Source organism: Rattus norvegicus, chromosome 2 (assembly GCF_036323735.1).
Source record: "Rattus norvegicus strain BN/NHsdMcwi chromosome 2, GRCr8, whole genome shotgun sequence".
Lineage (NCBI taxonomy): Eukaryota > Metazoa > Chordata > Mammalia > Rodentia > Muridae > Rattus > Rattus norvegicus.
In genome coordinates this window covers 121,893,452-121,905,851 of record NC_086020.1, presented here as the reverse complement: position 1 = coordinate 121,905,851, position 12,400 = coordinate 121,893,452, and the positions used below count along the sequence as shown (strand labels likewise).

The following is a 12,400-nucleotide window of genomic DNA, read 5'->3' as shown; positions in this document are numbered from 1 at the left end:
AAACTGTACACTGCATCCTCTGCAAGCAAACTTTAATTGAGAAAACATTCTTTATAACCATCCATATATGTATGTGTGTGTGCACGCACATGTATGCATTGTCTAATCTAATAAAACTGGGTTCCAGATCACAAACCTTTCTACTGAGTAACTTTTTCCCCGTAATAATTTATTGGCTGTTCTTGTGACAGATGATTCAAACTTTCCATTCTTCTGGTTTCCATGTAGTTTTTCAGAGGCATGCATCCCCTTGAATTTGTGCTAGCCTTATGATTTGTTATGGTGAACAAGGAGAAAATGTGCCAGTTCGGAGCCTAGGTTTCAGGGTAACCCTGTTTCCTTCTCTTCAGACTCCTCTACATTCAGGCAACAGTTTTGGGATTAACCTACTAAAGGGCAGAGAACAACTATTCCTTGTGAGATCAACCAAAGTGACATTTTCTTTGACTAACACCTGACTCCAGGTGTCTAAGGTAGTTCAAAAATGATTCAGAAGGAACATTCAGCTGATCTAAACATGTATTGAGAAGTAACAATATATTGATGCTTTAAATCACTCAATTTTGAGGTAGTTTTTATGTAGCAAATGTTAGCATGCAGTCATGTATATGAAATCTACTGATTTCTATATTCATTTCCTACTGTGATACTGTTGGTAGGTTTTCTATAAAATGTCTGGACTTTTCAGCAGAACTGGGGAACACAGAAGAGGAACATGTGCCTGGTGTTTGTGAGGTGCTGGATTTGACATTCAAAATCCCCCTACCAGTGGCAGTTTTGCCTCCTTTCTCCCACAGGTTGTTTCTCACTTTCTCTAACCCAGCACATTGATGTTGGCAATGGCAGTAACAATGAACAGTCATCCTGGCCCGTGGGAGTTATTTCGAGTCAATAAAGCTACGTTTTATCCTGGAGCACACCATCTACTGTTCTCCTTTTCACTTTTACTCCACAGCAGACCTTTCTCATGTGCTCTACTGGAATGACGACATGAATGAATGGTGATCAGGAACAGGAATTTATAAGCTGGTGTCACCTCTGCTGCCACTCTTACATTCTAGGAAAATGTCAATTAGTACTGCTGTATACGTCATCTGCTTTTAAATGCTTCTAGAGTTTTTGTTGTAGTGATTATTGCAAAGCTTTCTTTGTAAGTTTTGTGTGTACATTGGGGAGGAAGTAATGTTTCAATATGCATCTGCTTCATGTAAGGTTGGTGGATTTATGACACGCATGGGTAGATCACACTCATAACCCTAATACTTAGCAAAGCTCAGACAAGATAACGGAAAAACTGAGACTAGCTGGGCATGGTGGTGTACACCTTTAATCACAGAACTTGGGAAGTAGAGGCAGGTGGTTCCTTGAGTTCTAGGCTTGGAGTTACAGGTGGCTATGATCCACCCCATGTGGGTGCTGGGAACTTCTGCCCTCTGCAAAATCAGCAGTGACTTTTAACCATTAAGCCATCTCTCCAGCACTTAGGTATTTTTCTCTTTCTTCCTTTCTTTTTCCTTACCCTTCCCTTTCCCTTTTCCTTTCCTTTCTCCTTTCCTTTTTCCTTTCCTTTTCTTTCTTTCCTACTCCTTCCTCCTAACCTCAGTTCTTTTGTTGCTTTCTGCTTGCTTCTTTTTTAAAATGTTTTTAATTTAAATAAAATCCCTTTCCTTCCCTCTAGCCTCTCCCATGTCACCATATAAAGCTGATAGCCTCTTCTCATTATTATCATTATTATTATTATTAGTTGTATGTGTGTGACAGCCGCCTGATAGTTGACAGAGAGGCAAAACACATTGACAAAAGGAAAGCTTCTTTAACAAATGGTGCTGGGCATAAAACTGCAAAGCTTCTGTAAGGCAAAGGACACTGTGGTTAGGACAAAACGGCAACCAACAGATTGGGAAAAGATCTTTACCAATCCTATAACAGATAGAGGCCTTATATCCAAAATATACAAAGAACTCAAGAAGTTAGACCGCAGGGAAACAAATAACCCTATTAAAAAATGGGGTTCAGAGCTAAACAAAGAATTCACAGCTGAGGAATGCCGAATGGCTGAGAAACACCTAAAGAAATGTTCAACATCTTTAGTCATAAGGGAAATGCAAATCAAAACAACCCTGAGATTTCACCTCACACCAGTGAGAATGGCTAAGATCAAAAACTCAGGTGACAGCAGATGCTGGCGAGGATGTGGAGAAAGAGGAACACTCCTCCATTGTTGGTGGGATTGCAGACTGGTAAAACCATTCTGGAAATCAGTCTGGAGGTTCCTCAGAAAATTGGACATTGAACTGCCTGAGGATCCAGCCATACCTCTCTTGGGCATATACCCAAAAGATGCCTCAACATATAAAAGAGACACGTGCTCCACTATGTTCATCGCAGCCTTATTTATAATAGCCAGAAACTGGAAAGAACCCAGATGCCCTTCAACAGAGGAATGGATACAGAAAATGTGGTACATCTACACAATGGAATATTACTCAGCTATCAAAAACAACGAGTTTATGAAATTCGTAGGCAAATGGTTGGAACTGGAAAATATCATCCTGAGTGAGCTAACCCACTCACAGAAAGACATACATGGCATGCACTCATTGATAAGTGGCTATTAGCCCAAATGCTTGAATTACCCTAGATCCCTAGAACAAAGGAAATTGTTTTGTTTTTTGGTGTTAGAAATTTTAATTACAAATAAAAAATCCAGTGAATTTTGCAGAAATCCTGGTTTCTACACCATCCTAAAGAAGTTGAGTGTTTGGGATAGAAAACAAAAGTGGGGCTCTTACATTGTAAAAATACCTACAGAGTGTGGAGAGTTCTGGAAGCAGAACTCGTTTGTGCAATGAATATGAGGAAAGACTACTGTAAAAAAAAAAAAAAAAAAAAAAAACAAATGGTGCTGGGAAAATGAGATGTCCACATACAGAACAATGAAATTAGAATTTAATCACTTAGCACAAAAATTAGACTCAGGTGGATCAAAGATCTCAATTTAAAACCTGAAACACTAAAGCTCCTAGAAGAAAACATAGGCAGTACATTATAAGATACAGGATATGTGGTGGTTTAAGTAAGCTTAGCCCAGGGAGTGGCCTTGTTGGAGGAAGCGTGTCACTGTGAGCTTCCTCCTAGCTACCTGAGGATGACAGTCTTCTCCTGTTTGGCTTTGGAACAAGACGTAGAACTCTCAGCTCCTTCTCCAGCACCATGTCTACCTGCACACAACCATGTTACTGCCTTGAGGATAATGGACTGAATCTCTAAACCTGTAAGCCAGCCCCAAATAAATGTTTGCCTTTATAAGAGTTGGCTTCATCATGATGACGGCCGGCCCCTCCCATAAATAGAAACCCTCATGAAGACAGAAGTGTAGAAAATAATTTTTCTAATAATACTCCATTTGCCAAAAAAAAATTAGTGAACAACTGAGAAGTAAGACTTCATAACGCTTAAGTAGCTTTTGTACAAATAAGGAAACAAGCAAGTAATGGAGAAACCCACAGAATGGGAGAGACTCTTTTTGAGCTATAAATCTGACACAGAATTAATATACAGAATACACAAAACTCAAATACAAAACAAAAACCAAAAAAATCAAACCAACACAACAACAAAACAAGAATCAAGGAAATGATCCCACTTAATAATGGGCTCTGTGAATAATAAATAAAAGTGGCTAAGAAATACCTCAAAAAGTGTTATTCACACTTAGCAGATAGCAAGTGTCTTAGAAAACGAAGACAACGTAAATTTCATCACATTCCTGTCAGGGTGGCTAAAATACAGTGACTGACAACCAATGCAGGAGAAGTCATAGACAAAGAGGAACGCTTACTAACTTCTGGTGAGCCACTCTGGAAATCAGTATGGAAAATCCTCAAAAAACAAAAACAAAAAATAAACCTGTAGCAGCTCTACCATTCCTGGGCATACACATACCTAGTGACTTGACGTCCTTTCCCACGGACACATGCCTACTCTGCATTTACAGCAGCCAGGAAACTGAAAGATCTAAAGCTAAACACTCAGTAACAACCAAACACTGAGACTTTCTGAGGCTGGGTATGGTGGCACATGCATCGACCTCAGCGCTCTATGAAAACAGAGGATGGCTGAGGCTAGCAAGGGTTGAAGAGTGAGACTTTGACTTTAATTTTTTTTTTCTTTTGACAGAGTCCATAGAACTTGACTATCTAAAAATACGGTAACAACAACAACAACAACCCAAGTATCTTTTATTAAGAAGCCCAGGGTGGTCTGAACCTAGAGACCCTCTCTGTCTTTTCCTCTCTGGTGCCAGGGTCAGCACACCACTGGATTGGGCTTTCTTTGTTTTATAAAGACTCTCTGAGACTAAAATTCACATAGCCTAATAGTCGGACATATCCACTACTTTATTTTTGTTATTTGCAGATCCTTGGTCATAATAAAAAATATACTAATTTCATTTTTATTTATTCTATTTTGTCATTCCATTATTTCCTGAATTTTAAAGTATCTTTAATATAGTCAAATGTGTAAGTTGAACCTATTTACAATCCAAAGCACAGACAATGTATTAATTGTGGTAGTCTATATTATTCTTGACTTTATCTTGCATATCATCCCAAGAGTATTATGCTTGATGATATTCATGCCAAGAAATAGTTGTACTGGTCTTGATTAAATGTCCTTCTACAAGGAAGATATTGAAAGCATGTAAACTTGGGTGTGTGTGGGAGCACACCAAAAGAAAACTGGGTTACCTGGAACTACATGTGTGTGCGTGGGTTTAGGGTTTTTACTGGACCCTAGATAACTTACCATAGCTATAGGCCTGAAGAAAAATGGCTTCTCCTCCCCTGTGTGTTAAGCTTTTAACATCACTGCTCATTTAAAATGTATAAACACACTACTAGAAGTTTTTATTTTTATTCAATAATAAATAGTACAAAGAAATATTTAAAACGTATAGAATATTATGTTTAAAAATAATTCCTTTGGAAATAAAACATCTAAATTAGAATTTCAGTTTGTAAGTCTTACTATAGGGATGACTTAGAAAAATACTGGAAAATCACATGCAACTTATATGGCTATCATTATAGATGTTCTTAGACTTACATTCATAATATTTGAGATAGAATGTGAAAAATACAGATTCCTAATCTCAGATCAAGAAATTCAAATTTAGTAGAACAAATTCTATGATTCTCATACAAGATAATGTTTTTAACAAACACAGGGTCCAGAGACAAAGTCCGTGGGTTTGTACACTGGTTTTATCACTTAAAATATAACTGCTCTAACCTCTTATTTACCCCAGAAGGAATTTATAATGAATATGATGTCAGTAACTGGCCACACTCAATAAAAATTGTTGAGAATTCAATAAATAATATACAAAATTGTTTTGTATTTCAAGATTTCAATAAAATGCCTTTTTTGCTGTATGTATGTATGTATGTATGTATTAGAGAAAGTAGTAATTCTAACCTTTCAGTGATCTTCCCACTTAGGCCATCCACAATCTCCAAAGAATTGTCCCCTTGTGCCCAATTCAAACTGAGTGATTTATGGTCCAAGTTTATTTGCAGAGGATATGCAGTGGGCACTAAGCTAATATGAGGTCTGTTGACCAAGTAAAACATGGGCAGTTTTGAAGTGAGTGCATCATCAACACGTTGGTTTATTGCGATTTCTAAGCCTCTTGTGTCATTGCAATTCCCATCACCTAGAAAGAAAAAACAAAATACACTCAGGAACTTAAGAACCAAAACAACAAAAAAAAAAAACAAAAAACAAACAAACAAACAAACAAAAAACCTGGCAATGGTTAACTGTAAAAATCTAAAGCTCACTTCTTTAATTTTCTCTATTCCACATCTGTCCTCTTAGCAGCTATTTCCATATATTTTACCAAATCAGTACAATCACAACATTTTCATTTAAAAAGGCTCAAAAAGGAAACAATGAAGTAATACTAGTGAAAAGCAAAGAACCAGCAGCTGGGGAAATGGATCAGGATTAAGAGCACTGGCCCATGGGGTTGGGGATTTAGCTCAGTGGTAGAGCGCTTGCCTAGGAAGTGCAAGGCCCTGGGTTCGGTCCCCAGCTCCGGAAAAAAAAAAAAAGAGCACTGGCCCACAAGTGGGGAGGTGCACTAGGGATTCTGTGGAATATTTTACAGAACTGCACATCTTTGACTTGCAATGTTACTTGTAGGACTTTGTATTACAATACAAATATTTGTATATTGTGTATATTGTAAATATTAAGTATGAAAAGGTCATTCACAATAACATTTTAGTAACTGCAAATGATTAGATACAATCGAGAAATGTCATCAACTGATATCTGGTTAAATAAGTTATAATATACTTCTGTATGATAAAGCAAAAAGGGTTAATAAAGAAGTTATTTACATAGACATATGTAAATCTTTCCAAGATCCTTTTTAAATAAGAAAAACAGTTGTAGAAAAGTATAAATCGGATGTTCTTGTTGGTATCTGTGTATCTAAAGTATAAAGTACAAAAAAGAATATGTTCACTGATTTCAATAAAGCACAACTCAATTATCCAAAGAAAAAATAAGAAACTAACAACAATATATCCTTTCACAGAAGTAAAATGGGTGCTTAGGGACTGCAGTAAGAGAGAGACTTTTTGCTACTTTTTTTTTTCTTCTTTTTTCTTTTTTTCGGAGCTGGGGACCGAACCCAGGGCCTTGCACTTGCTAGATAAGCACTCTACCGCTGAGCTAAATCCCCAACCCCATCGTTTTTTAAATTACAAATCAAGTTAATTTATTTCCTCTACATTTAAAATAAAGCTAATATTAGCAAAACAAATATCCATCTTCTGTTTTACAATATGCATTATGAAGTTGAACATACAGATATGGAGAAGCGGTGTCACATGTCTGTGACCCTAGCATCTGAAGAGCAGATGCAGGGACATCAGGGTTTCAAGGCTAGTCTCAGTTACAAAGTGGGTTTGATAAAGCCTGGTCCACTTAAGACCCTGTCACAAACAAAGAAATCTGAGAGATCTCAACTAAGAAACTTAACCATGTCTCTAAAGGTCTTAGAAAAACAAAAACAAGCCAAAACCAAAAGCAACAGACAGAAAGAAATCCTAAACCAATGACATGAAATAAAAAAATACAAAGAATCAATACAAAGAGTAGATTTTTTGAAAATATAAACTAGATCAATAAACTCTTCATCAAAGTAATCAAAATACTCAAATTAATATAATTAAGAAATGAAACCAAACTCATTAGAGAATACTCTGAAAACCTAGATTCCTAAATGCTGGGAATTGTGAAAGAAATGGGAAGCTCCTGGACATACATAACCTCCTGAAGTTCAGTCAAGAATAGCAAGAAGAAACATGGTATATGGATCTGTAGTGAGCAATAAATTTAAACCAGTAATAAAGAGTCTCCATCTGAAGAAAGCCCAGGACTGGATGGAGTCACTATAGAATTCTACTAGATCTTTTATGAACTAACACTAACTAGTCTATAAAACAGAAAGATATGAAACACTACCAAGCTCATTCTATGATATTAAAGAACAGACAAGGACACAACAACACTATATACCGGTTGCCTCAAAGAACACAGATATAAAAATTCTCAAAGACATACTTGCAAAACAAATTCAATCACGCGTGAAGAAGAATATGCCTCATGTTGAGGTGGTCTCACTCCAGGCATTTAAACTGGTTATTTTAGCATATATAATGAATAGTTTGTAATACAGAACATAAATAGACTCAGGGATAGAAACCATACGATAATCTCAACAGGAGCAGAAAAAAAAAACTTTAACAAAGTTTTGTATCTCTTCATGAGTAAAGCCCTGAGAAATCACGATAGAAGAAACATGAACTATTTGACAGATGTACAGCTAACATTATACTAACTAAGGAAACCCTTAAAGTGTTTCCTCTATAGTTAGCAATGAAACAAGAATGTCCATCTATACACACTTATTCAATATAGTACAGAAATTGTAGCTAGAATTTGAAGGTGTAAGAAAATAAATGAAGAAAAGTCAAAATACCTTTTTCCAATCAACATGTTTCTATAAATAAAATTTAAAAAAACTGTAAATAGAACCAGAAAGTTGTCTCAACATTTAAGTGCACTTTTTGCTCTTACAGAAGACCCAGTTTGGTTCTCAGTCCACATGGCTCAAAAAATCTGAAACTCAATGCTAGGGGATCTGATACCCTGGTCCCCTATAGGCACCAAGAATGTCCATGATACATACATATATGCTGGCAAAAACTCATGAGTATAAAATAAATAAATCAACAAATTTTAAAATACTTTAAATAATATATCATAAAACTTAAATTTGATAAGCACTTCTCAACATTTAAAAAAATGTTACTAAATCAACATTTAAAAAAATCACTAGTATTTCTATATACTAAAAACAAACTTGCAGAGAAAGAAATCAGGAAAAGAATCCCACTCACAATACATTTTTTAAAAAGTATTTAGAAATAAATCTATCCAAGCAAATGAAATACCTTTACAATGAAAACAAAGAAATTAAGAAAGACAAAATATGGGAAGACCTCCATATCCATGGATAGGCCAAATTTATATTGGTTTGTTTTAGTAGTTTTTGTCTTATTGGTCTTTTGTTTATTCATATTTGTATGTGTGTGCTTTTATAGGGTTTCTTAGAACATTTTAGTTATACAGAGAAAGAACATAAAGTTGGGTGGGTAGGGAGCTAGGGAGAATCTGGAAAGAACTGGGGGAGGGGAAAAACATGATCAAAATATATTGTACAAAAAAACTTTTTTTCAATAAAAGCTTTTTTAAATACCAAGCAGGAAAATATTTATCAACTACATACTACACAGGGGATGATTACCTGGAATATAAAAGAATACTCACTATTTTAAACCTATCAAAAACTCCTAGTAATGGGGGACACGGAACATGAGTCAGCAATCTTCTATAACTAGGCAAGGCCTGAAATGGAGCAATGGTTTACCAACCCAGGCACAAAACCTCCAACCTGCACGATGTCCTGCCTGCAGAGAGTATATACAACAACTGACGGGAGCAGAGAGAGTCCAGCAGAAAACGTTAGGTGTATCTCGGAGAGTCTTGGTGGTGGTGGTGGTTGGGGGGGATTGGAGGAGCCAGAAAGGTCAGGGACGCCATAAGAATATGGTCCTCTATACATATGTTATGTTTCTGTAGCTTGGTGCTCTTCTGGGAATAATAAGTTTGAGTCAGGACTGTCTGTGCCTCTTTTACCTGCCTGTGGGACCCTTTTCTGCCTGCTGGGTTGCCTTGTGCATCCTTGATGATCATGATGGTGTGTGCCTAGTCTATTGTAGCTTGTTATTTAGTTCATGTCCTTAGGAGGTCTGCTCTCTTCTGGGGAGACACAGATGGGGGTGTATCTGGAGGATAGGGGAAGTGGAGAGAAGAGATTAGGGGGTAGAGGAAGAAGGGGAAACTGCAGTCAAAATGTAATATATGAAAAAAGAATAAAATTTAAAATAAAAAAATTAAAAATAATCAAAAATTTTACATGAAAATCTCCCTGAATCATCCAAGCAATAAATGAGCAGATAAACTAAATAACTCTCAAAAGAAATACAAATGGCCAACAAATACACAAAATGTTTAACATTTATAGCCCTCAGAGAAGTACAAACCAAATCAGGTTGAGATTCCATCTCACCCCAGTCAGGACGACTAACATCAAAGAAACAAATGACAACACATACTGGTGAGGATGCTGAGAAAGAGAACACCACAAAATAAATTGCTGAAGGAATGTAGTCACTATGAAAGCCAGGATGGAGGTTACAAAAAAAACAAAATCGAACCCTAACACTAAAACTGTTATTGCCAAATGATTTAGTTGTAGTATTCTAGGTATATACCCAAAGAAATCTCAATGTCCCAGACTTAAGTTCACACACACACATTTATTACAGCAGTAAGCATAATACCCAAGACATGAAACCTGCCTAGGTGCCCTTCAATGGATGAATGGGAGAAGGAAATTCAATATACAAACACAATGTGGTTTTAGTAATGTTTTTCTCATATGAAGAGTTTAAATTTTCATGCATGTGTGTATATGTACATAACATATGGTATACATACATAAACACACACACCAAGAAAGTCAACAGAGACCAGTGAAGGGGAAAGGAGAAGAGGGGAAAGCAGTTAGCGACTAACAGGTCATGAATATGAGCACAGTACCAAGACATGTGTGCACATAAATGCCATGATTCCCATTACTACGTGTGCTGAGTAATACAGAAAAGAAAAACCTACAGAAATAATAATGACATGTGTACATGAAAATGCCACAACGAATTCCATTCTTTGTATATTAACTTAAAAGAAGAAAATTCCCAAACTGTTTTCCAATGAGATAGTATCTGGAAAGCCATTCATAAAAATTCAACAGCACCTAAGAAATTAATAATCTGTCAGTTGTGTTCCAGTTAACCAGACTCATTTGACCAATTAAAAGGATCTATATAATGTATTAAATTTATGTAAGGATAAGAAGGGGAAAATTGGCATTTAATTTCTTAGAGAAGATACAGCATAAGCTTTTAGATTTAGAAGGTTCAAAAAGCATCTTTTCCATAAAGAGATGGGGTTCAGTATCAGGTAAATGAAGCTGTAAGTTTAAGACAATAAATCTAAGTGAATAGTATGCTAATTCCTGGCCTCCTATAAGATTATACAAGTCAAATAATCGTGATTTCTAGATATGACAAAGCAAATACCTCAACAAAGCAATGATATGTAATGAGAGTTTTGGTTTCTTATGTTATCTGAACATGTTTTTAACTCCAGGTGTAGGATAAGAGGCTGCTTCACAGATTATGGTTTACTTTGTGCACTAGCAGGGTGCACATCATTTTTGCCAGCTGCAGATAGTTTAATTCTAGGGACTCTGAAGAAAATGGACTCTGAGAGAGCCCTGAGAGGGCCTGTAGTAGCCACTGCCCCTGCTGCTGGTCCCTGCTGCTGTATTTGTTGCTGTTTTGCTGAACTGCTGGAGATTCTGAAGATGAAGATTGGACTTCTCCCAAGGAACCCAATTCCCCTAATGAGCAGGAAGTAGCGTATAGAGTCTACATCCCTTTCTCCCTCTAACCTTCTTTCTCTCCTCCCTAGTGTTGGGGAGTTGGAAGGGATTGGGGTGGAGTTAAGTGTTAGAAGGGAGGTAGAGGGATAAAAACCTAATAGAACAGTAAAAAAAATACATCAACAATGATGTGTACTTTTTACTTAAAGTTTCATGTATGCAAAAGCTGGTTATATACTAGTGGGTCAAATGTGGTTTTCCCTCCTACTAAACATCCCGAAATGTGCAACTCACCAACAAGTATGCTGCTGATATAAACTGATATAAACTCACCAACAAGTATGCTGCTGATATAAACTGGCTGTATGAAGTGACTCAGCAGGGCTCCCTGTACACCAAGCACCTCCCATCTGGTCAGCTTGTCACTTGAGGACATACTGTTTACTCTATTAACCCCGTCTGCAGAACAGTAAACAGTAAGATAAATTTTGCCTTCAACAGCCACATGGAGACTCAGTTCTTCATTAGCTTCAAACGCAGAAATAGAATGTGGATTAAGGCGTCTAGAGAGAGAGAAAAGTTTTCTTTAAGAAAAATAAAATAGTTAAAAGTAAAATGTGCATGTTCTCAAGAACTGTTCTCTACCAGGCTTAATTTGCCAATACACATTTAATTCCAATAACATGAACAGATGTAAATACAAAGAAAAAGTAGGAATGGATTCATCAGCTCCCCAAAACTTAATGCATAACAAATTACCAACACACTAAGCTTCAGCATAATTTTCCTATTATCAACATTCTTATGGCCACTAATATAGAATGGTAAGGTCTAGTGGTAGTACATGTCTTTAACTCCAGCACTTGGGAGACAAAGGCAGACAGATTTCTATGAGTTCAAAACCAGATTGGATACATAGCAAGTTCAACATCAGCCAGGGGTACATAGTAAGATGCTTTCTCAACTCCCTTACTCCTGCCAAAAAGCTTAGGATCAGCCTTGGCTATAAAATCAGATTCTTGTGGTCTGAATATACTTGGCCCATGAGAACTGGCACTATTAAGAGGTATTGCCTTGTTGGAGGAAGTGTGTCACTGTAGGTGGACTTAAAGGTTTCCTAATTCTCAAGCTCTGCCCAGTGTAGAGAGTGTCTCCTTCCTTCTGACTTGGTTCTTTCAGTTTCATGTCTGCCTGCACACTACTGTGCTTCCTACAATGATCATCATGGAGTAAGCCTCTGAGCTGTAAGCCAGCCCCAAACTATAAGGCACCCCTGGTCATGGTGTCTCTTCACAGCAATAAAACCCTAAC

At 36.8% G+C, this 12,400-nt stretch overlaps 1 protein-coding gene across 5 annotated transcripts in view; it reads right to left on the bottom strand.

Annotated features, from left to right (window-relative positions):
- Positions 1–12,400, bottom strand: part of Adad1 (adenosine deaminase domain containing 1) — a 63,335-nt gene that overhangs the window by 29,870 nt on the left and 21,065 nt on the right. For all 5 annotated transcript variants that reach the window (XM_063281569.1, XM_006232278.5, XM_063281570.1 and 2 more), the window contains 2 exons: positions 11,423–11,652; positions 5,482–5,719 (listed from right to left, as the gene is read on the bottom strand). In XM_063281569.1, coding sequence (XP_063137639.1) covers positions 5,482–5,719; positions 11,423–11,652 — 468 coding nt within the window. The remainder of the gene's footprint in view (positions 1–5,481; positions 5,720–11,422; positions 11,653–12,400) is intronic.